The 26,498-nt window shown below is 40.7% G+C and overlaps 1 protein-coding gene across 1 annotated transcript; it reads left to right on the forward strand.

Moving 5' to 3' along the window:
• Positions 1–1,439: 1,439 nt before the first annotated feature.
• On the forward strand, positions 1,440–26,469 carry tet2 (tet methylcytosine dioxygenase 2). The gene is made up of 10 exons (XM_058640507.1): positions 1,440–1,795; positions 17,179–20,127; positions 20,210–20,300; positions 20,400–20,493; positions 20,573–20,781; positions 21,019–21,169; positions 21,287–21,376; positions 21,607–21,744; positions 21,937–22,291; positions 22,450–26,469. Exons 2-10 carry the CDS (start codon positions 17,223–17,225, stop codon positions 23,868–23,870), a joined length of 5,454 nt encoding a protein of 1,817 aa, XP_058496490.1. The 5' UTR covers positions 1,440–1,795; positions 17,179–17,222; the 3' UTR covers positions 23,871–26,469.
• The last annotated feature ends 29 nt before the right edge of the window (positions 26,470–26,498 follow it).

Below are 26,498 nucleotides of genomic sequence, written 5' to 3' on the forward strand. Positions count from 1 at the left end.
ACATGCAAACACGCCACTGCTGCCGGTCTCCTGGAAACTCCAGAGACATGTACATTCTCCTTAGAGCTATTGTGTTAAACTAACATTATATTTTTGTCCTGACTCCATTCTTAGGGAGTGTATGTGCACTAAAGATATTTGTGACCAACGCGACCTATTTTGAAAAGAAGCAACTTGTAACTGCAAGAATAATTTAAATAAGCAGAAATAACATCACAAAGTAACTGAACTTTTAGGAGGTTTGATTAATGTCCAGCTAAAACAACCGAGTATGCAAAGGAAGATTTCAGTCTTTATGTGAAAGGGTCTATTTTGTCTTTGTAGGTAATGTGTTGCAGCCTGAGCGACTCCTCCTTCTGCTCTCTGCTTCCTCCCCTCCCCCATTCTGTGCAAAAACAAATCTCCTTTTCTGCTCTGAGCCTGAAACTATTGAGTCAACAAATGTCACTGCAGCTTGGCAAAGGCTGCTGGGAAAGAGGTGGGGTCTCCCTTTAAGCCTTAACTGCAAGTCAAAGGGAGATTATTGTCAGAAAAGACCCACCTGTTAAAAAAGTTAAAGGAGGAATTAAATAGTAAGGCAGAGGGAAGTGCCACTGACTGTGGATCTGCAGGAATAACTTTGCAAAACACGCTAAAATACTGCTGACTAAAATACTTTTTAACAAATAACATTCTCTTGCTCAATATTATGACTTGGAAACCCACAACAAAAAAACCCACAATTAAAGTATTAGTTCTTGTCCTATAAAAACAACTTCCCTGACATGTTAAACATTCAACAGTATCTTTGTCTTTCAACCAACCCCCCAGCCCTTTCCTCCCTCACACTGCTCTCTCTATCTCTCTCAAGCCCACGTGGCCAGTGTCAACAGGAGGAAGGTCTTGGCAGACACATTAAGCAAAGTATGCTGTCTGTTTCTGTAGACAGGCTAGAGAGTTGTCTTACACCCCACTCTAAAAATGAGCCAGCCAGCAAGTCGGTCAGCAAGTCAGCCACCAAGGCGTGCCAAAATAAGACACAGCCGTTATAAATGAGCACATTGCTCAAGTGGTCGGGCTCCAAACTGGCCACATCTGATAGTTGCTGTAATGTGCTCAGAAACAAATGACATCAAAGGGGGAACTTCTGTAACCTTACGACAGAGGAAGAAAGAGAATGAAATAAGGAAGCCAAAATAGACTCAGTGAAAAGGGAGGGAAAAAACCCTGAGTCACTTGGCTTCCTGTCTGAGAAAAGGAAGGGGGTGGAGGTGCCTTCTTCTCTCAGTCACACAGTTGAGACCAGTGCAATATTCAAAATAAAGTGCACTGGGGGTGGAGTCCTATCCTGTTCACTAAATCCACTCCAGTGCTTCAGGGCAGCCATCATAGTGTTCACTATTGTGTGCGGCTGAGGGAAGAAAAAAAGAGGAGGGAGCGAGAGGGGGGGAAGAAAACCTGTCTCTTTGTGTGGGAAGAACTCAGCAGGAAAGTGATTTTGTGATTATTAGAGTTTGCCAGCAAAGCACGGCTGTTCCCCTGACCTGCTACAACATCTCGTCCTCTGTGTGTGCCTCTGCTTCCTTACATTAGGGTCACATATGAGTGTGATTCTCAAGCCGGCAAACAGCGACACCCTGGCTTCTCCTGATGATGAGAGCCAACGTCAGAGTGGTTTCCATGAATATTGATGTGGTGGATAGTCTGTTTCATAGAAGAACAGAAGGAGGCAAGATGGCTGCCCTTTAGGATTTGTTAAAGAGGAGATCCAGACGGTTTGTTGGAATTTCTACAAAGTGGAGGGACGTAAAAGGAGGTGAGAATCTGCTCAGAGACTTAATACTCTCCTTACCCTTATCCTCTCTAACCCTGGGTGTATTTTCTGTTGGTTTTTGTCTCAGTAGAGGTGTAGTAAATGTTCCCCACCGTGAAAGCAAGAGCAACATAATAAGGAGGGGATATTAGATAAAGCTACTCCAACATGGCTGACGATTTTCTTTCCTTTTTTTTGCCGGCTGAAGCTGAAAGACAAGACTTGTGTCTTGTGCTCACACAACATTCTTGTTGCTTTTGAATGCATCATGGAAAATAGTCTATTTATAGGCTGCTTGTTGAGGAGTTTGTGTTTAAGCAGAACGTACATGCCTGTGTAATAATGCCTCTCTTCCCTTGCCTCACATTACAACCTTGCATTTCTCGTCCAAGCACATGCTATTAAAGGTGTGTTTGAGCATGTAATGTGTGTGTAGGTTTGTGTGAGTGCATTTGTTTTAAAAGACTAGATCAATATTTTACATATTTATGTTTAATCAACGTTTATTACAGAAAGATATTCTTTATTAAATCTGTTTAAACACATTTCATTTCTCATAGCCATAGATGTTAAATGTGTTTGTTTGTGTGCTTGGAGACTGCATGTAGAAGAGTAAAAGTCCAACCAGGACATGTCCAGCAGTGAGTGCATAGTGGACTGCAGTCGAATAGCTCCTGGCTTTGTGTATCTCTGAGAATCAGCTTTCAATGCTTTCACCACTGAACAACAAGAAGACACATAAAGATTAAACAAAAAAAACCCAGAAGAAGCAAAGTGGAAGAGAATGTTGGTGACAGAGTGTAGTGAATGCACAGAAGGGCACAAAGCTGAAGAACTGAAACTCAATCCTACTGCACCATTAACTGAGAGAAAAAGAAAACGCAATTCTGGAGCTGGGTTTAGTGTGTTTATAAAGTAGAGGCTAAACAAGAGCTAGTGGCCAGAGATCGGCAACAAACCCAATAACTTGACTGGATTGTACATTTTTATTGCAGTATAAGCAGCTAAAGGTTACAGCTATGTAGACTGCTGTGTTACTTTGGAGAAAAAAAAATGGACTCATGATACAAAGACGTGTGTCCCTGTGTGTAATGGATACTCATATTAAAGACGTTAGCTTACAATAACAGCAAGGTGACATTTGCAGAGAAGCAGTGAGATAATCCCTGATGTATACACATTTAACAGAATACATATTAAAGTAGTTAAAGAAATGTAAGTTTTATCTCACAAAGTAGCTCACTAATTTGCTGTTAGTCTTTACTACTACTTAAAGATTAAGGTCTAAGTGGCCCATTGCAAAACAACAGATCTACCTCCGGTTTGTGTATTGGCTTTGTGTATTCTACTGACTACAGTTGTAATGTAACAGCATGGCCTCAGGTTAGAAGTGGAGTAAAGGAATGCCTGGAGGATAAAGAATAATGGCCAGTCATTAAAGAATGTGACGGGGCAATGGAGTCCATATAATGGTCAGGTGATTATCAGGTGATGGCCAAGATTTTTATCTGAAGTGTCGACTTTTAAAATAAGCATTCATTTAAAAATAAATGCTTGTTTAAATGCTGCATTTACGTGGCTGCAAATAAATACACAACTCTAAAAACAGTAACTGCTTACGGTGCAAGAGAATCCAATTTTTTGCCTCCTTGTGAAGTGAACAACAATAGTGGTGTGCCCCTCTGACGCAATGGCATGGTACTGTTTTGATATGGCAAGCATGGTCATTGACTCTGTAGTGTCAACAGGGGTGCTCAAGCGATGGAGTCCTCCACAGAGTCTATGTTGTGACTGCATGAGATCGGGAGCTTGTTGCACGAAATTTGGATAAGGACTGAGCCTGGATATGTCAGTTATCCTGTCTGAACTTAGCCTCAACTCTGTTGCAATGTATTCAGAGCGGTAAACTGCACAATCTGTTGAGTCAGCTGTCGATCTGATCAGAAATAAACGTGATTTACATTGAATAACTATCTTCTAGGCGTATATATTACCTCGGTCTTATTTAAATTGCACAAGACACGTTCCATTACAGTTGCAGTAGGAAAGATAAAGTGGTATTTTTGGGATGCCTCTGTTTTGTTACGCGATATTCTGAGTAGTAAACAGCACCCACCTCCACAATTATCCGGCAGGATTTTCTCTGATTGTATTAAAAGCGGCTGTATCATGTCCTCATGTATGTAGTGTTCCACCGCTTCATAAGTCTTCATTATAAGCTGTTGCTCACTTTGTCTCCATTTCTTCATCAGTAAATCTGTGATCGACACCAGGGTCTGCCATGAATGTGCACTTTTACCAGTTTAAGTTACACCTGGTTTGAGCAAACTGTGCCTTCTCATCCTGGTTTGACGTTCATGCGACGGACTAAGCCGGGATAAATTAAATAGCATAGATTAAGGCCCACTTTCTCAGGCATCCTGGATTTCTTAATTCCACTTTCCTGTGTGTGTGCATGTGTGAGGATCCCATTGCCACAGTTGATAATGTTCCATGCAAACACCCAAATTAAATCACATTATTATTAGTATTATTATATGTACACTTTCACCTTCTTCTTTGTTTTTTTTACCAAATCTTGGGAGTACAATTTGTTTTTCTCAATAAGCTCAGTCAGCATACAACAAGGCACTATCAAGTCTTGTTGATTTTCTACTCTAGCACATCAAACATCACATTACACCCTGTATCTACTGCACATTTGGATGGATTGCACATATCACAGTTCACTAATGGAGGTTGTCATGGGTTATATACATACATATATATATTTATATATATAAATATATATATGTATGTTGAATTGTTGATGTTGAATTGGAAACCAACAACACAGTCTTACTGGAGGTGGTTTGATGAGGTTCTGCATGGCTGCTGTTGTACAGGCAGCAGAGCATTAGTGGGTCTATGGGGGGCTGAGTGGGGGATGGGCCAGATGGATCAATCTCATGCACATAGCTTCTCTCATCTATTCACACCTAGAGATAAAGCTGTGTGGTTGGGCTGCTTCTTCGTCATGGCCGTAAGTCCCCTTTATCTCACTCCCAGGGAAAAGGACAATGTCACCTTTGGGAAGAATGTCCAGTTTCCATAGCGTTCAACAACAATGCAGTCTCCTTACAATACCAAAGCCCTTACCCAAGCCCTCACCTCTGACCCTGCTCTGTCCAGCCCAAGCATCATATTTCCAGCCAAGGGCTGTTACACAAATGACACAGGGAAAGAGACCCAGTGGCAGGTTAGACATTTTAGATTGCACTACCTGCCTTCTTTGCTGGCCATATCTCAAATGCTTTTGTGAGACAAAATGGCGAGATACAGAGTGTTGTATTGATTTCTACAATATTGATTCCTCTCTTGCTCGTATGTAATTGGAGGTTATTTTTCTATAGAGAGCAAGGGGGGAAAGCTGCAAACCACAATGGCGCGTCTGCAGTGCAATCTGTGTGCTAATGACGAATCCATTTGAGACATGTTTTTATACATTTGCAGGCAACGCGCCGTCAACAATGTATGGCTGTGTGTAGTTTACAGTTAATAAATACATTTGACCGAAAGATCGAAAGTTTGCCTCAGTTATCCACTTGGAGATCTGACATATTTTCTATATGCTGATTTTTTTAATACACTATAATATTTGCACGTTTTAGGATTTAATCGATGGTTATCCATGCTGCAGTTACTGTAAGAAAGTATTTTAATTTGAGATGCCCTTCTGTATCAATTGACTTGTTGCAAACCATTGAGGGATTGAAAGAGTTGGGGAGCTTTTCTAATCTGCAAATAAATGTGTAAAATCTGTACCAACAGAAACCATACCACAAAAAAGGTGTCCTTTATCAATAAGTGCCAAACCAAACTGCCTGGATCTTGACCTTCCATCCCATGAAAACAATATCTGAGTTATTGTCCATGACGTGGGAGTGGTTGATAGTAAGTACATTGCTAAAAATCTGCTACAGTAAAGCTGTTTTTGTGAGCACGAGATAACAAAAAAAAACCGACTAACTGCAACATGAATTGTATCATGAATCCCAAATATGACTTGTGGCTTTTTCCACGAGGCTGACCGTTGTTAACTGGCTGTGGCGTAATTATGGAGTGAGCGTGATAAGGCTCTGTTTGAGTGGCACAGGGCTGGAGGGAGTGTTCCCGGCCCTGTGAGCATGTATCGATGTCAGGGTTTACCTCAGGGGTGAGACAGCTAGGGCAGCGACTCAAAAGCTTCCTCCACGTGAGCGCATGCACATGGCCGCTCTGTTTACAAACACTATCCTGGCATAGTGAGATGTTATGTAATCACCTCATAGCGAATAGCATGTCTTCCCGCTTCTCGCCAGACCGCCCCTCCTACGCTTGGACAATCTTCTTGAATGCCCCTTTTGCCGGTTCCGCTACTAGAAGTGAATAATAAAAAAAAAAATGAAAAGCCACAGACACAACGCCGTCTGTGCTCGAGTACGTCGCAGTTCTTACAGGGGGCCTTTATTGTGGTGATGTCAATGAATAGCTCTTGCGAAGATCAAGGCCTTCACAGCGGCAGATCATGAGAATAACCTGTGTAAGAAACTTTTATCAGTTTTTTACAACCACACACAAGAGTCCAGGCATTTGCATTAGCATATTTATTATATAGCGAGGGTTTTGAGAACCTTTGCTGATGTTGCAAGTATCTTCTGAAACAAAGCAAGAACTCTTGAACGATCATTTGAACAAGTTGAACAATTTGCAGACAAAAATGTTTGAGATTCAGTACTGAACCAGCCAAGCGGGTAGCTTTGCATACCAAAGCCAAACAACGTGATGAAATTGCAAACGTACACACACGCTCTCGGAATACCTTTAAAAAAACAAAACAATGTTGAAATGTTTGCTTGCTTCATGCTTGAATCTAACCCTTAGTAAGGCTCTTATGTCAAAGGCCATTCAGTTCCACTTAAATCTGTGACAAAGAGGAAGCTTTTCAAGAGGTTTAATCCTGAAAGGTTCATTTTACAAAGTTTGCTTTCAGGACAATTTAACTTGCCTAAAAAAAAAAAAAAGAATCATTTTGATCTTGCTAAAAGCAATCTCTGTAGCTAATGCCCTGCCACATGATATGCAAAGCTTTGACATAACAGAGCAATCTGAAAAGGGTCTGCGGTGACCCAAACGACTACTTCTGGTGACTGCTTGGCCTCTTTTCTGAAATGGCTGTCAGATATGGACGGTTTTGCCGCTAGGAGCTGTCATTGAAAAGGTTAGGCCCCATGGCCCCCTGTTGTCTGCACACGGAGCACAAAGACAGACAGCTGGTCCTGAATGTCATTTAGAAGCGTAACCCCTACCAAAGGCTTTTAATGACATCACTAACTATTTCTGAGGGCTTCAATTGGCTCAGGCTCAATATTAGGTTTCCTAGGTGGAATGTATGATTGGAGCAGCTGGTGTCTTTTTCCGAGTCGCACCCCTTAATGGCAATCAGGTTGGACCTGCATTCATATTTGCATAGAGAAAGTATACATTTGATTTTGATAAAGCGGCATTCATGAACAATTTACAAAAATAGCAGTATTACAGATAGACTGGGTCCAAATATGAGTTTCAATTCAGTAAAATAAATTCTATATGATGGAATTGTTATTCCTGAAGCTCTATCATATTTGAATTATACATTTTGTCTTAAAACAGAACTCCCAAAACTGTACACGGGATATGTTTTAGAACTGCTCAGAATGCAAGCAACTGCTGATAAATCCTTACACTGAAGCACATGAATCACAGAAAATATCCCTCACTCACTATTCAATGAGAGTCACACGCTTTCCACTCAGTGGAGGGAAAGAGAGGGAGCCTAGCAACAGCCGCTTGGGTCAGGCTGCTTGGAAACCAATGAGAGGAAGCCTGTTACTACATTCGCTTTGCAGACGTCAAAGCAGCATTTAGCCAAACGCAGCTCTGAAAATATCTGCTTTAACCTGAGAAAACACACGGGGTAGTCGCTTGTGTTTCAGGTGGTGCAACCTTAATTCAGAAACACATTGACTTAGCGACAATTTCATTGAGCAGACATTTTAAATGTGTTGGCCTGCACAAGCACGTTTCCAAATGTAGGTTTTTGCAAATGTAGGTTTCTGAATGTGCTCTTCAGCCTACCATGCTGGGGTAATGTTTAGACCAGATGGGCTTTGAAGCGCTCATAAGATGGTCGCCATGGCTACCTTGTACTCTGAAAGAAATTAACTTTGCTCTGCACACAGTTAATCAAGTTAGTCAGATATATTGACTGTTGCGTAGACAAAGGTTTGGAGGGCAAAAGAGACAAGCAGATTGGAAGGAAATGTGCAGAATTGTGAGGGGTAGGGCACAGGTTACTGGGTTTGTATGCTCAGAAACACATTTCTTCATTAGAGTCTCCATGCGACGCAGCTTGAAGGCACAGGGAAGGGATTACAATCTTAGTGTAAACTTTGCACAGAGAGCTTTCAAGTTAGACAGGGTTTCTTCTCAGGTTGTGCTGAACAAGCCTTTCTTGTTGTTTGTGAATTAATACGACAAGCTCATGACTACCTCATGACTATCTGCTCTGCTTTGTAATAATCTTAGATGTACCGTACATGTGTCTAGACCCCAACACTAAACTCATCAACTAGGTCATTTATTGACCTGCAATCTAGCTGAAACAATTCATTTTCAACAAGTTGCATGTCTACACTATTCTACTGGAGTCAAAGCAATGGAATGCAAGGACATCGCAGCAGTTATGTCTGTGGTTGATGATTGTATTCTGTTGTTATAGTTAAAATGTGTAAAGAAGTGCATTAGTCTCACCACTTTAAAGGTGACATCGCACATATATGTTAGTTATGGAGGTCTACTTACATATAGTAACTTGTTTTCATGGTTAAAAACCTCCTAGTCGCTGCAAACGAGCCAATCAAAATATCTCCTCTCAGACCAAAATCACACCCCCAGAACGTCGACTGTGTTGTGATTGGCCAGCCAACGAGAGCTTTCCTACTGTCCTGTGATTGGCCAGGTACCTGGAAGTGACGTAATAGATATGCCAGCTCTCAGATTCACAGCTCCCCCTCTGGCACGGTGGATGCACTGCATCTCAGCAGCTACAACGAGAGTAGTTCTTCTTCTTTTGCGGTTGAATGTACGCAACTGGATGTGCCCGGACTAGTGCCCGCACCAGGAGGCGCTACGGTGGTGAGAGGAGTGGTGAGGTATACTGATGACATCATCAACATACGGAAGTGCCGATCCGCTTCGCAGAGCCCAGGAAAATAATAAAAGCCTATTTTCTCAGCAGTGGCTGAACTGTTTGTTCTGAAACTGTAGGGTTTTATAAACGAGGTAATGACACAGATACACACACAAACGCAGCGTTAATTGGAGCTTCCGGTCTATGTCGCCTTTAAAGCAGACACTTTAAAGGACTGATTTACAGCTGATCAGATTGAGTGAAGTAGACCAAGTACAAAAGTAGCACACCAGCAAGATGTTTTGTGCGTGACTGTTGTGAGAGCAGTTTTTCCAGAACAACGGCTATTCAAACATTGTATTAGAAATGTACAGAGGCAGGGCTTGTCCCTCTACAAAAAAACAAAACAACAAACTGTTGAGTAATTTATACCAATGTTTTCTACCATGAGGCAACACCTCTCACTGTTGGAATTACAATATTCTCATACCACAATGCTTACTAGGCTTCATAAAGCATGAAATGTTTTTCAACACAAATCTATGGTAGACTGTATCTATATTCTGCTTCAGTAATTTGAACTACTTTGTCTAATTCAACATCAAGACAAAGGTTGGTCCTGTTATTCTTATAGGGTCGTCCAGTTCAGCCTTGGCATTATAACTAAACGAAATCCCTCGTGTCCTTGGGTCCTTTAAAGGTTGTCACAAATCATTGACTCCTGTCCCCCCTGTCCTGAAGAGAATGTCGTGGCTCATTATGGATAAATATATTCTAAGCCCTGCTCACTGCGCTTAGTAAAGACAAAGCCCACTGAGCCCTGTACATCACTATCAAACAATCTTGGATTTATGCTGACGCTGATCTTAATTATGGCTATGTACACTAAAATATGAATTACCATTATGGTACCAGATCATTCCCCCTGTCTTGATACCTCTGTCTGCTATTTTAAGTTGAGGCAGGTCTTTCGAAAAAGCGCAGCATCATGAACTATGGCACTATTCAAGATTATTTGTGTCACTTTTTGACAATTTCAGGTACTAACATTCATGTGTGGGAATCCAACACATCCATGCATCTACAATCACAAACTTACCCGGTCATTGGTGATCAGGCCTAAGGACTTTCAAAGCTAATTCTCAGTATATTTGGCTGCCTTCACTCAACAAGGATAACTTCATCACGACTAAAGAGCCGTGTTTTTATCCATAAACTGTTATTCTACATAGTTAGTATCAGTATAAGCTTTTAGACTGCATGGACTGTGAAGCTCCTCAAGTACACCACAGCTGTCTTGCATTTAACATAAAGAACAATGCAGATTGAACAGATACATTTTTTTCTCATGCAGGGGGAGGAGACTCTCTAGGGAAGAAATTACAAACAGACGAATGTGTCCCTCTGTGGTTCAATCTGTGGTTGTCTTCAGATTCGAAGGAGGAACTGAATACAATTCACACACAATGTGTGTATATTTATATATATATAATAATTCATACTCAAATAATGAAATCTGACAGTTCATACATTACGCAAATACACCAAAAATCGTGGTTAGTTTGTTTGTCAGGACTCAATGTCTCAGAAAGTTGAATCTGCCTGCGGAGCTTCACTTTTATTTCATCAACCATTAATGGAGAGTTCAGAAGTGGGAGGAGGAACATGGATCTGATACTAAGCCTGATCACCTGTTGTAGGGGGATGCAGAACTGACAGAAAACCTACACCCTAGTTTTACGGGGTACAGGGAAAATCAGGTTCCTCATGCAGCAACCACTGTTATTATCTCTATAACTTAAATTCTCCAGCGTCTGTTTCCCCGGTAATATCCAACATGTGTGTCTGGAGCTGTTCGGTGACAATTGAGACCAACACATCTTCATGCGTAACAGAAGAAGTTTATATCACGAGTAAACACAAGTGATCCAGTGAAAAAAATGCTTAATGGTTGGTTTGGACCATTACACTTTACCCTTGTTTTGATTGACGGCCCCATTATATTAATAAAAACTGGAATACAACAATGGTCCAGAACACGCGTCTACTCAATGAGTTGGAGCAGCCAGCTAATGTACGTTAGTACAAGGTCTAGAACAATACATTTTACAAAACTTATTTTCTAAAGTTTTCTAATGTTGCACGCTCTCATGTTCTCATGTAACATTTTCCCAAAAATGCCGGTATTCCTTTCAGACAGAGGATAATGTTTTGCTTATACTGTTTTCCGAGTGTGGTCTAATGGTTTGTTGTCCAGTATTTTCTTTGTCATTTGTTATTGGAGTGCTGTCAGAGTGTAGATGATGACAATATGTCGCTAACGTTCTCCAAGCACACCCTGGAGAAAGTTTTACAATGACTGGCCGTGCATGCAAATTCAGAGGATCATATGAATGGTTGCAGACACTGTGTGCTTCTGTTTCTTCAGCAGGGTGGAGGGTGTCATATGTTCAGACGTACTGTATGAGTGTGTCATGTGGCATACTCTCCGTCACAAGTGTTACGTGCCTGACTGTGAGACGAAGAACATCTGTCCTACTGTGCCTGACAAAGATTTAACCAACACTACTACTGACACTTTATTTCACATTGTGCTTTATGACTTGGTGTATTACAGCCTTCCAGACTTGGGATATTACCCCCCCTTGATTTTTTCTTCTTCTTCAATAAAGCCAACCCCCCCAAAGTTCATATGCCAGCCATATGTTATGCGTTGTCATAATGCAAAGACTACACAGATGTCTAAAGGAATAGCTACAAAGATATACGTATAAAGGATATCTATAAAGCAATACAAAGACTAAAATCACAACACAAGTGCAGCAATGATCCAGTTTTCAAAATGATCTTGAAAGGATTGCGTAGTGTTTTGTCGATGTCCCCGTTATTTAAATAGCCTGCTGGAATGCAGAGTTGTTAACATGTTGTCAGAGGTCATGGAGTCTGTGGAGCAGCAAGACCAGCTTCATATTTATACAAGGGATTCAAAACACTGTAGCATGTGAGTCACCTGACCTAACTGAACTGGCTGTGGTTCACAAAGATGAGGTTTCATTTGCAGATAAACAGTTTTACCTTACCTCCAAATGAGGCTTACGTAGTTTTTATTCTAGTTAGTGCCATATTTCAGTGTTTCAAATAACATAAAACTATAATTGGGACATTGAATACAGCAGAGGCCCTGAGAAATGACACTAACATCTATTATATATGTAGCTTATCCTTTCAGAGTCACATGGAGTGGGGGTGGGGGTCTAGAAACAATCCCAGGCACCAGTGGGCAAGAGGCAGGGTACAAGCCAAGAGACAAAGACAAACAATCATTCATGCCACAGGCAATTTAGCAATAGCTGAGCCCCAATCTGCACACATTTGGACTGTAGAAGGAAGATGGAGAGAACTCATGCAAACACAGGGAGAACATGTAAAACAATCTGAGGTTTAAAGCAAGACTGGAACTTTTAGACCTTGAGTTAACAGAAATCCTTCCCAATCACTGCATTTTCATAATGAACTGACAATATACAACTAAATGAACCCATATTGAAATAGTCGAAACATATTCTGCTGTGAGTCAGTTCATGAAGAATATGTGTTTTATTTTTTTTTACAATGTGGTATGGTAATGTGGTAATTTATAGTTGAGTCTGGACTGAACATGCGCCAAGTTCTTATCTTTTCAACAGGAAAATGCAAATAGGCCTGTTTGAGCACAGAAAAGGAAACGTTCACTTGAGATTGTGACTTATTCCTGTGACTATTCTGCAAACCAGCGGCGAGCCATCACAAGTGTATTTTGTGATTTACAATGCTCCACCTCTCCTTCTCTTTCTTCAACAGAAGGGCCCTTTAGCACTGCTGCCCAGGCCTTAAACTGAAAGTGCAGAGACCTGAGTCTCCAACCAGCTGTCGTTAGCGGTGAATGTCACATGCGGCTGCCAAGTCACGCCAAGTAGACCCCTCTACTATGGCAGCTCTCATATTTCACAAGCTCTTGGTGGGAATAACAAAAACACAGAGCAAGTCCAGTGGGTAAAACTATGTTACACTCGTGGCATGAAGACAAAGCTTCTGAAGGAAACGGACATAAATATCAATATCCAATTTCACACCAAAGCTTAGTTATTTGATGAAATAGAAATGTTTCCTGTTGGACATAATCTACTAGAAAGAGATTCAAAAGGGCCTCTGGGTTTAGTTTTCTGCTCTACTTCCAGACCAAAAATAGATTTCCCCATGAACCTAATAAATAATTAGAAGAATTCAACCACAACTGAAAATGTCTGAAAGCAAACACCTTGAAAGTTGGACCTACAACATTGCATAATTGGTGTCAGTGGTGTGTTTGTACGTGTACAGGCGTGCACGCACTCAGCTGGGATCCCTGGCTTTGTTCTGGGTTTGCAAAGATTTTTTTTGTTGTCAGTGTGGGTGTATCCAACTATGTCAAGCTGCTTGGCTCCATTCGATCCTTTGTAAACCCTGGAATGTCCCTCAGGAACGGAGCCACACTCACAGCAGCTTAGTGTTCCAATGTTCACCTCTTAACTGAGTTACTGATTTACAGACCACGCTAACAGCCAGACAAAACACAGGACTGGTCACATGTGGCAAGGAAGTGGTTTTTGACCTACTCATCTCCTTTTTATTTTTAGAGATCAGATGTTTTCACATGTAACGGAGTGGTAAAAGGCGACAGCATTGGTGTACTTTTACTGATAGTGACTCGTTGAACAAATAAAACTATACAGTTGAGAAAAAAGATCATCCACAATCCTAATCGGTTCTGGGATGCAAAAAGTTGATGTTTCTTAGGTGAAGTCCCACCCAACCCAGAACATTTCAAAGACAGAGAGACGGCAACAAAAACATGACCTTTCCTTATTTGTCTTAGTTAGGTAGTTGACTTTTAATTCAATGCAAGTGATATACAGCCTATAGTCCACTTTGTTTGATTATTTTGAGCTCGTACACTGCACACGGTCATAGTTCACTGAGCTGTTTGAATTGATGATCGCATTGATGATCCGGTAACAATTAAAAAACAAACTCACAGATCTTTGGAGGATATGGTGTACATTAAACTTTTGTTGTTGTTTGAGGCTTTTGAAGAAAATGATATTGCGATATTATTACATCATTGTTATTGCTTTAGGACTTGCTGCTTTTCCTTCTTCCACCTGCTTACGGGCAGCTGCCTTCGCTGTTGTGACAACAGTGGGAGCATACAGACACCCTTGTAACAGCTTGGCTCGTTAGTGGGAGATTTAGCACTCTAACTTCAGGGGTCTGGAGGGCTGCTAATGTCCTGAAGGGGTGATTGACACAGATCATTATGTTGACCAGCTCGTGTGGGGAGAGCTTGGCTTGTCAATTCTCTGTGTATTTCATCTTTGTCCACATCGTCCACTGGGCCAACATGGCAACTTTTTTTGGCCTCATTTATCAGAAACCAAATTACTGTTTCTGAAAGTGCAAAGTATGCTGGGGTCTTGAATTATTCAGTTGAATGAAGACAATCAAAATAAGTTTTGGGTTAGAAGTAGAATTAACTCATCACTAAAAATGGATTCAATCAAAAGCTGACGGTGTACCAAAATAATAATAATAATAATAATAATAAAATACATTTAAATCTATGATTTTATTTGTATCTACAGTATAAAAGCTAAAAGTACAGCTACATGATCTTATAGATATGTTTTACAAATCGAAATGCATTTGTACAAGCAATTTACAAATGACTAGATTAATAGATGATTATTCAAGTTTGTGCATTTATTGACTGAAATGAATATAGTATTTATACTTTTAAATGACCTCTGGGGCAGATTACTTTATTTTTTTAATTGAAACTGAAACATGTTTCAAATTAGATTATCAGGCTTTGAATGAAACATGGCCTTTGAAGCAACAGCATTTTCATAATCAGCTGTAACTGGCTCCAGATGTGGTGATCAGGCTCAGTGATGGAGCATGATTATGCCAAATTAAACATTCCATTGCACCTAAAATATTTACATTTTTTTCGTTCTTTTTATCCCCAATCATCAGTCACTGCCTACAGTGAGTTTATAGTGGGTTTACATTAACAGGAGGGCTTTTGTATGAATACAAATGTGGGTCCAATTATGTTTTCTGAGGTTGAATAGCATACTGACCAAAGCAGCCAGCCTTTGTAATCCAAGGCTTCTCTCACACTCCAAAAACTGTATGTACTGTCAATGTACACACAGTGTTTAAATTACATTTAGTGTCTAAGTTGCATTTCTATTAACATAAATCAAAAAAATGTGCAGTTATAACCATTTCCTCTCATAATAAATTGGAAATACACACAGTGTGTTTACTTGAGTGGAATGTAAATGTCCCTGGCGAACATATATTTTGATATACACATGTTTACAAAGATCCTGCTGTGTCAAAGCATTACAAAATAAAACTGTACCTCTATTTTGACTAATAGTTGTGCGAAAACATCGTTTTGTGTTCCACAGTAACCAAGTAACAGTCACATAATCCAAAGCTTCTTTCATCAACAGAAAATGACTCAACCTGATCAAAGGTTTGAAAGTTGACAAATGAATAAAGAGTCTGACATAAATGCGTAAATGTTTCAGCGAGGTTAATAATGGCCAGTTAAATCATCATTATATGATAAATTGTGGAAAAAAAGCCCTTTTTTTTCACAGTTTATATATGATAAACACATGACACTTTACAATTAATCTGGGTTCCTCTTGGTGATCATCAGATGCCCGTTCCTTTAGCATCAGCAAGAGTTGCTCATAATTATGATGGATTAGACTGCAGCTCTTTGATCCTGCACCCTGCACTTGTTTTGCAGATGCTTTGAATGTGACTTGCATTAACAATGGAGGGCAGCAGACAAAAATCAATAACCTACTGGAGTCCCCGGCATCTATTTGCTTACGGCAGACGGAGAGAGCATAAGTAAAACCAAATGAAACCTTAAGGCCAGAATCTTCTATAGTACTCTTATTTTCCACACAACATTACTTCTTTAAATGTTTTACTTAAATGTTTACGTGTGTTCCAAACACGCCTGCCCTCAAACGTTTATGTTCACTTCAAATTGAGCATTCATGCCTTTTTCCTATTTCCTTCAAACACATTCCTAGTGTGTCTATTAAAAAATATCATCACATTTTAGGGACTAAAAGGTTTGTTTAAATACAGGATAGTCATAGCTAACATCCAACATCCAAGATGCACAGTTGAAATTGTGCGAGGGGCAGTGAGAACCTGAGCTGATGTGGTATTGTTAGATGTGCTATTTACCTATAATAAATAACAGGAAGTGACAGTTTCCAGTTTGAGATAAGAGTCTTTAAAGGAAATACACACATTGCCAAGCAGTTTAGATAATGGACACCTGAAATGTGAACACAAAACAGGGCGTACATTCGGGACATGCTTTGTTTAGCTTTGCTTGGTAAATTCCGAATGGTGGCTCAAGGTCCACTGTCAACAATACAGTGATAATCTCTGGTTTGTAGTCATATTTTCTTCTTCACTCTCTTGCTAACTGGTCTCACCTGCTCATACACATTCACTGACCCTTACCATATTCATATTTGAAGGTCTTTTGATTGTCTTTAGTAATATATCACCATTTATCTGACTTAAAACCTTAATATTTACTATTTTACATCAGCGTTTTTTCAACTGCCCCCACACAAATACACTAATCCAAGTTACTAGACATATAAACTTCATATGAATATGAAATATTTGTCTCTAACAAACCTCCTAACTGTATTAATGGTTTTATTTATTCCTTAGGTGATAATACATGATATTTTGACGTTACACATCATAGATTTTGCATACAGGTTGTAATGCAGTCACCATCTAAAAATATATTCACTAGTGAGGAGCATAAATCCTAAAGCCTCAAAATGTAGAGCTTTATGCAAAAGAAATGGATGAATGGACCTTCTTCAAATTAATTTGCTTCACTTTTTCTTATTTTTGGTACAGGGACATTGAGTGTAACTAACTGTGTCTGGGGTCTGTCATGCTATGTGAACAGCACATGTGAACTACAACTACCTTTGTTGATACCAAAACACATAACGCATGTATTACTGCAGTATTACTTTACCTGAACACTTAAACCTGCTGAACAAATGATGTAACCCAATATTAATCTCCCATATTCTTTGCCTTGCAGGACAGACAGAGGGCAGCCCTGTGGATGGACTCTGACTAGGCCAGATGGAAACAGAACAGACCAGACATGAGACAGAAGAAAGTCTGATATTAACACAATTTGGCACATCTCGAAACATCGCTCACAAATTACAGAATGGAGGCCAGTCTTCAGAGGGAGATTCTCTGCAGAGCACTGGGGACACAAACTGGAACCATTTCAAGCCCAGCACAGGTGCCAATTCCATGAAGAGGCACAGCCCTGCTTCCAGACAAGGGCTATTTGATCAAGGAGCCTACATAATGAACGGAGAATTAATGAATGGGGAGTTGAAGCATGCACTCAATGAACAGTCCTTCCTGGTCCACCAGCCCAAAAAACTTAAAATGGATTCTGAGATTAAAGGAATGGATGACGTGAGCTCTGGTTTGGTGGACAACTTTCCCGAGTTGACAAAGGCAACAGAATTTGAATGCAATGCCCCACACAGAGAGGTCACACTAGACAAGAGGAACTGTAATTTTACACATGGTGATATTTTTTGTCTACCAAGGAATAAACAAATTTCGATTCGGAATGGTGCTGTTTCACCTCCTTCAACCATAGAACACACTCCAGGTGATCTTTTAGAGAAAACCTTATCTCAGTATTACCCTGAGCAAGTGTCAATTGCACCACAGACATCGGGGTCACAACGAGATGCTGTTAATGGTTCCCTGGTAAATAAGATGCCCAGTGAAGGTGCTCAACAGCTGTCGTTAACCTCAGGATTGCATCATCAGATGCCCAACACACAGCAAGGCCAGTCTGTGGCATCTGACAATGCTGAAGGAAGCAAAAATTACAACTCTGTCAGCTATGTAGGGAATGGTTACTCCAACAGTTTTGGAGCAGAACACCAGCATCCACAGCATCAGCAGAGGCCACCTAGTTACTCTGGTCAGGAGCTGTCTCTAGGTCAACTGTCTGGAATGATCTCACCCACAAATACTTCCAATAGCTCACAACATCAAAATGGCCCGCAATGTTATCGAGATAATACAAATCGTCAAGATATATATGTAAAAGCTAACCAGGAGTTTAGCCAGAACTCTCGAGAGACAGCAGATGCAGGTTATGGACCTTTTCCCAACTCTGGGTTACAGAAGATGGGAAAAGGTGAGGGAGGAGGGACTGGTCAAACTCAGCATCTTAGCACAGAAGGGGGCCATCCACATGGAATACTACCCCAGAACTTAAAACAAAATGCTGGGAAGCCACATGGGGCTGACAGTATGGGACCCATGGGGCCTAGTCTCCAGCAGCCATTCCATGCTGGATTGGAAAATAGAATGGAGAACACCTCTAAACAGAGTGCTAACCTGCGTTCAACTCCCCAGCAGAGAGGTTGGACAGAGCTTAACTCGTCACATGGCCTGCAGCAATCAGCAAGTACCCCATCATCTCAGGCTCAAGAGCAGGATATGTGGATGGGCTTCTCTGCAAAGCATCAGTCACAGCAGCAGGCAGCTAACCAAAAGGTTCACAGCCAGATGTTGGAAATGAACCCAGGGCAACGACTCCATACACAGGGAGTTTTTGAAGACAGCAGCCAGAGGACTAACAACTTCCAGCAACAACAGCAAGACCGTCTCCCAAACCAAACACACTGTGCCCCAGCCCAGCACATCACTGCCACTGAGTGGCAGCATTCAAATTCTAAAGCATCTCCAATGCAGCAACCTCCACCCCAGAAAATAACTGACCAGCATAACTTCCACCCAAATCGGCAAGCGGAAAGCCACTATCACACCCAAATGCAGTCAGAGCACCTATGTGAAGACCCTGACCTGCAAGATATACTGTCACCTCGGCTTTTACCAACACAGCAACAACAGCACTGTCATCTTCAGCGCCCCCTGTCCCATCCACCACAATTTGAAGGCCAAGAACACAAATCTAGCAATTATAGACCTAATAGTCAGCCTCCACCAGGTCACCAGCAGCTTCAACCCATCCAGGCATTTAAAAACATTTCTGCCCAGTCCAAAAACCACCATAATCAGCACACTGATAATACAACATTCAGCAGTAACTTAACAGAAATGCAACAATTACAACAAGATCCGAGGCAGTATCCACCAGACTCAGGTAGCAGTAACCTCAAGCAATTTCACCCGCAACAGCCAAACAATCACTGCCACCAGCTCAACAAAGACTTCCCCCAGACCTCTACACAGCCACAACCTCACTTATCACAAGGTGCATTAAACCAACAGGTATCAACACAGATGTACCTTAAAGCTGAACAGCAGTTAAAGACCTCGTGCACTCAGTTCCAAAGGGGACCTCAGTTACCTCTGGGACATTTAAGTCCCAACGGAGACCTCCAGAGGCATGCAGCCCTGCGTATGCACCTGTTACAAAGGCAGGAGCGTCAAGGCCCTTCTCTTCCTCCACAGAGCACTAACGAACCCCAAATTGGCTTCAAAGCTGTGAAAATGGAAAACACACAGAGACTTCAGTTCCCTGACTCACAGCAGCAGGAGCAGCAGGAGCAGCAGTCGCAGATGGGAGAGACAGGGATTGGAGGGATTCAAGTCAAGCAGGAAAATCAAGAATCCCTATGTGCGCAAAGCAAGAGACAAGGAAGCATCTTGGCCTCTATGGAACAAAGCCTGAGGCAGTACCAGCTTTCACCTGTGTTTGAGAAGAAATCCCTTGTCATTAATACAGCTAACAAAGTCAAGGTAGAATCTTCTGGGTCTGTTACAGTGCTCTCCACAAACACTGATTTGAGTGGAGCGGAATCACCTGCAGTTACCACCAATAATATTAATCTAAACCACCCCCCTGATTCCACTCCTAAAAAGGAACCTCTCTTACAACGCTTTATGGACTCTCCTATGAAGTTGTTGAATACTCCTATCCGGAATCTGCTGGACACCCCTGTCAAAACGCAATATGACATTGCATCCTGTCACTGTGTTGGTGAGTTTCATAATGTTTGTTCTACGACAAGATGGATCAGTTGGTTTCCAAATGTTAACGTCATTTTGCCTATGACCCCCAGAGCAAATCAGTGAGAAGGACGAAGGCCCATACTACACTCACCTGGGGTCAGCACCTAGTGTTGCTGGTATTCGGGAAAAGATGGAGACAAGGTTAACCACCAATCTGAGCTATTGATACAACTTGTGTCAACATCAACTGTGTTATTCCATAACTGTTACTTGTTTTAATGCCCATATTGTGCTTTGAAGGTCTGGTCTCACTGGTCCCGCCATCAGAATTGAGAAAGTAATATACACCGGCAAGGAAGGAAAAAGTACACAGGGGTGCCCCATTGCTAAATGGGTAACAACCACTTTTACATAATAATACATAAAAAGAAAATAATACCTGCATGCATATTCAAATATCTGGCTTATTTCAGGTGATTCGTCGATCCAGTGATGAAGAGAAGCTACTGGTGCTGGTGCGGGAACGTTCTGGACATACATGTGAGACAGCCTGCATCATTGTAGTAATCCTAGTCTGGGAGGGCGTCCAGCATAACCTGGCTGACCGTCTCTACCTCGAACTGAGTGAAACTCTAACAAAACACGGAGCCCACACTCAGAGACGCTGTGCTCTCAATGAGGAGTAAGTGACAGCACTTTTATCGTATATACATCTTGACTTTAAATCAAATGTTTGTTTGCAGGTGTACTTGTTCCTATGGTTTTTATCTTGTATACATAAATGTGAAATATAAATACTGCTTTTGTTTTTATAACCTTACAGTATATCTGTATAATGTAAATCATCGTCATCCGTTTTTGCTACCCTTGAATATTCTGGGCAGAAATGACACGTTTTAAATGTCTGTGTTCCCCTCAGGAGGACCTGTGCATGCCAGGGGCTAGATCCTGAAGCCTGTGGAGCATCTTTCTCCTTCGGCTGCTCTTGGAGCATGTACTATAATGGCTGCAAATTTGCTCGGAGCAAAATTCCAAGAAAATTTAAGCTACTAGGAGATGATGTAAAAGAGGTACTTTATGTAGATTTAAAGTATCAGTTTTGGAAGTGTGGACCACAGTTCCGTGAAATAACATAATCACAGTAACTCACGAGTGACATTTATTTATTTATTTTTTTAATCTTTCAGGAAGAGAGACTGGAGCAAAACTTACAAAATTTGGCAACCGTATTGGGTCCCTTGTATAAAACCATGGCACCTGACGCTTACGGAAACCAGGTGAGTGTAAATCACCATTAAACTGTTAACAGAGTGCTAATAATTGATTACAGGCTTTTAATACACAGGTCTACACAACAAGTGATGCAACTTGCTTGCAGGACTTCATTGCAACAATAATTTGATTCTTACAATCCAATCTATTTTTGCAAGTAATGACAGAATAGTTTTGTAAAGATTAACACCTAAACTCTTTACTAACAAATGTACCTCGTCTTTCATGGACACAGATAGAACACGAACAAAGGGCTCCGGATTGTCGTCTCGGGACGAAGGAGGGCCGTCCTTTCTCTGGGGTCACTGCTTGCATGGACTTTTGTGCCCATGCTCACAGAGACCTCCATAACATGCTGGGAGGCAGTACTGTCGTAAGTAGAACCTAAGAATTGTGTATCTTTATGAGTATCGTGTATTCATTTGAGGACGGAATAGATAATGAGACTGAAAATAGTAGTTCTAAAGTAGTATGGGACTTTAGAACACATATTTGAATAACAAAGGTGTTATTTTATATCTGTGACAATCCCAATAAAAACTATTAAACTTACCCCATTGTACAGGTGTGTACATTGACAAGACAGGAAAACCGAGAGGTTGGAAAGATACCAGATGATGAGCAGCTCCACGTCTTGCCTCTTTATAAGGCTTCCAACACCGATGAATTTGGAAGCGAGGAGGGTCAGCAAACGAAAATAAAATCAGGCGCCATTCAAGTCCTGAGTGCCTTTCGCCGCCAGGTACGCATGCTAGCAGAGCCTGCCAAGTCCTGTCGGCAAAAGAAGCTGGAAGCTAAGAAGGCAGCAGCCAACAAGAACGCCATGCTGGAGAGCTCAAATGATAAGGCAGAGAAGGCCCTCCTGGCCAAGTCCAAAACTGGCACTTATGAAAATTTCACACAAAGCACTACTCTGGCAGGTAGGTTAACACGTTTTATAATTTGCATCTTTTATCTTAAAAATACCTATTTGTTTGTATGCATGTTACTAATACAATAGATTAACATTGAAAACCTTGCGAAAATGATTTATTAAATTACCTCTAAGGCCTTTAAGTTTTGTGGTTTTGTTTTCTAGGACCTATTCCTGGTACTGTGGGAGCAACCCTACAATCAGGTCAGCCACAACACCGCCTTGGGACACATCCTCAGCAACTACAGCAACTACAGCAACTACAGCAACTGCAGCAACTACAACAACAACAACAACAACAACAACAGCACCAGATCATTTTACCCCCTTACCCTGGCTCAACAAATGCAGCCAACTACCCCAGGTTCCCCAACCACCCTAGTTCTTTTCCAAGCACTTCCAAGCCAGGCAGCTTGTATCCTCCTCAGCCACCAACACCAACAAGCCCTTATCCCTCCTCACTCCATGTACCAAACTCTTACATCAATGGATCAAATCATCCATACCCTGGGTACCAATGTAATGGAGGAATGCCCCTTGAAAATTACCATCCATACTACGCTTCAAACCCAAAGCACCTGGACATGTATCGTCAACAACGACCTGTGCTTTACGCAGACCAGCAGTATGGTGCACATCAACGTTACGAGGTCAATTATCCCCCAAGGTATGGAGAGCCAGGTATGCAGGTCAATGGTTACAACACTTGCAGCATGAGGCCAGTTCACCCTATGAGACCTTACTCACCGTATGGTCCCAATGGAGCCTCAGAACCCCAGTTTATGGATTCCCTGTCTAGAGCACCCTCAGTCCATGGAGGTCTTGACTATACAACGTCTGTAAGCAGAGGTAATCAGTTTGGAGGATACCCAAGCCCATACCTCTCTCGTAGCCCTCAAATCTTACCCCGAGGACAAGATCCTTACAATATGCAAATTAAAACAGAGATGGGTTTGCCTGGCCCACAGATGCCTTCTTCTGAGTTAGGTGGTGGATGTCTAAAACCCGAGACACAGTCAGTATTAGGACTGCCAAATGGCTCCATGGGCCCTGTTATTAAGCAAGAGCCTGGAACTCCACAGACACCCACAACACCACAGAAGCCTGAGATGTGGTCAGACAATGAGCACAACTTCTTGGACCCGGATATTGGTGGTGTGGCAGTGGCACCTAGCCATGGTTCAGTCCTGATCGAGTGTGCTAAACGGGAGCTCCATGCCACAACCCCCCTTAAAAACCCAGACCGCCACCACCCAACACGCATCTCCTTAGTCTTTTACCAGCACAAAAATTTGAATGAGGCAAAGCATGGTTTGGCTCTATGGGAAGCCAAGATGGCAGAAAAGGCTCGAGAGAAGGAGGAGGATGCAGAGAGGAATGGTGGTGAGGGAACACCTAGCAAAGGCAACAAGAAGGGGGTGAAGCGGGAGCACTCAGAGTCTTCAGAATCCAATGTGCCGCCTCCTTACAAGCGATTCATCCGGGCACTAATGGAGGGGTCCTTGTCATGCACAACTAACACCTATGTCAACACAACCCCATATGCCTTCACCAAGGTCACAGGGCCTTACAGTAAGTTTGTGTAGAAAACACATGATGAAGTCAATTTTAAGGTGCTTTATTTATGACAAAGAAAGACCTCGAGCGCCACTGGCCTCACCAAAACACTCTTACCTGTCAGTAAGGTAAACAACAGATGAAATCATCTTTCACAAAAGGTCTTTCACGTAAATTGAGCTTTACTAGTTGACCCTGCAAAGGGTCTGTTGTTGTTTTGTTTGTTTTTTTGGCAGGTTTTGCAAGTACACAGCTTCAATTCCTCTGGTGCTTTTCTTTTGATACATAAGGACCTAATTTTACAGAAAGAAAGAAACAAAGTATTTCTTTATTTGTGAGTGAATTTATGGAAAACACTGACTTTGCAAATGACAACATCAATGGTGCTCAAGTGTGTCTACTATCATTTCTTATCGTAATTGAAACGCCTTGACACTATAACCAGAACACACTCTACAATTTACACTCAATTACTTCTTTCAACTGGATACCGAAAACATCATCACCATGCTTTGTGGCAAGTGTTTCTTACAGCATTTTTTTTTCTTTTTAATTAAAAATGTAAACATTTTAGAATTAATTTATTTCATACAATTTGGTTATACTGATTTGCCGCATTGGCAGAAAATGATTTCCAAGTATAAAGATGAAACATCCAAGATAATACATGTAACAAAAGGTTAGCGTTCGCTAACCAATGCAAAAAAGATTTTTAAGGACTATCATTGTGTCGGTGCTTCTTTCACTTTCCTATGTCATTTTTACTGTAAATTGAGCCATACTACATGGTGCATTTTTAACATTTTTAGAAAAAAGCTGGTGTTTTAGTTTTTTCCAGGTTTACCATGTTATCAGTGACTGTTTTATGTAAATTAGTGAGGGTTTATTGAACAACCCTGGATTGTGAATATTCAACGTAGTTTTATGTCTTTTGTGCATAGTAAATATGCTTTTAATACACTGAGGAACAAGAAACAGGGTAGGCTCAGTGTCGGTTTCAGAAGGCAGCTGGCTTGCTGTGGGATCTTTAGTTATCGTAATCTAACTGTAAGATAAACAGGTAAGATTTGTACAGTAAATTAATTTCCTTTTTTGGAATTACTGTTATAGATTTGTGTTTTAAAGAATGCTAACATTGTGTTTCTTTGGAATTCAACTGTTTTTATTTCAAACGGTGCTATTCAACCTACTAGACACATACAATGTGAGACTCTTTGGGTAGTGAGAAGGCTTTTAAATAATGTATAGTACCACATACATGTCAAATACCTCAAAACTAGTTTGGCAATAGAATTACAACGTATTGTTGTTGTTTTTTCTCCTTCTGCACAATACCTTCAAACAGTTCAACTTCAGGCCACTTAAAATGCATAACAGTTCATGTACTACTTTCTTGTGAATCTGCTAGAAGGTTTTACTTGGACTTGAATCATTGATGTTATTGTGATCAGGGACATTTTAAACAAATTGTGTGTACATCTTCATCACCTGTATTCATCTTGTCATATTCTCATTCAGGGACTTGCCATTGCATCCTGAATCTTGATAAGATTCTCGTCTTCTCTACACAGAAAAAAACATTTTCCTGCATTTTGTTTTTTACTTATATTTTAGTCAGCAGGATGGTGGTGATCTTTTAAAAGTAATTTGAACATATATGCACTGAGCTGATTAAAGGGAAAGTATGATATTGACTAAGTTAAAAGCAACGGATTTGCTTTTGCAGGAATAACAATGGCAGTGATTAGCGAAGCTGCACATCTTTATCCCTGTGTATAGTTCAATTTATTTATAACCACTAAGCATGTGTATGATTTTCTTTCCCTATCTGATTAAGTTTACGTGACATATGAATAATGAAATTACTGTCCTGTTAAAAATAACAACTTGCCCCGCTCTTACACGTATTTTCTGAAAGCACTTCATTTATTTTTCAGGAAAAAAAAAAATGTAATTAAGCATTGCAAAACTTTTTTTTTTTATTTAAACAGATTGTAAATGTGTTCGAAATAAATAAATGAATAAATAGATAAATAAATAAATGAATGAATGAATGAATAAATAAATAAATAAATTATGTCTGTGTACATACCAAGAATTTGTATTCTGTCAAATTGGCCCACAGCTGTCAGCAATCCTTACATCTTAAAATACCCTTTTTTTCCCCAAAAACTTTTTCAGGTTCAGACAATGATCATGGTTAGATTATCCAGGAAGTCTTTGTAAATATCACTGTCACAACAATGTTTACAGTTATAGTACGCTTTTAGGTCAGACGTTAGAAATTCTAGGTTTTTTTCCTTCTAATTGTCCAACTTTTGTAAAAAAAAAAAAAAAAAAAAAAAAAAAAAATTAAAACTAAATAAATATACATTAAAATGTTGAATTTCCTTGTACAGAACCCAGCTACAGTAGCAGGTTTTTGTTGAGAAAGCCAAGGTGTCGATAAAGTGGGTTACAAGCATAGCCATACTTGAAGAAGCTTCAGAGTGTTTCTCAGTGAGTCAACATTACTTGAATTACTTTCTGGGTTTAATTAGTGCACTATTATGTGCTCAGCTCAAAGGTTAAGCTAGCAGTTGATACACACTTGTTTCTTTTTTTGTTTTTTTGCAGTTAGACACTAAAGGTATAAAAATGTGCAACTTTTTGCCTGT

Source organism: Solea solea, chromosome 10, assembly GCF_958295425.1.
Source record: "Solea solea chromosome 10, fSolSol10.1, whole genome shotgun sequence".
Lineage (NCBI taxonomy): Eukaryota > Metazoa > Chordata > Actinopteri > Pleuronectiformes > Soleidae > Solea > Solea solea.

Excerpts from the sequence above, each read along its gene's own strand:
- tet2 (XM_058640507.1), top strand. The coding sequence starts at position 17,223 with ATGGAAACAGAACAGACCAGACATGAGACAGAAGAAAGTCTGATATTA. Across the intron at positions 20,494-20,572 it reads GGTGCCCCATTGCTAAATGG|GTGATTCGTCGATCCAGTGA; the intron begins GTAACAACCACT and ends GGCTTATTTCAG. Across the intron at positions 22,292-22,449 it reads ACAAAGCACTACTCTGGCAG|GACCTATTCCTGGTACTGTG; the intron begins GTAGGTTAACAC and ends TTTGTTTTCTAG.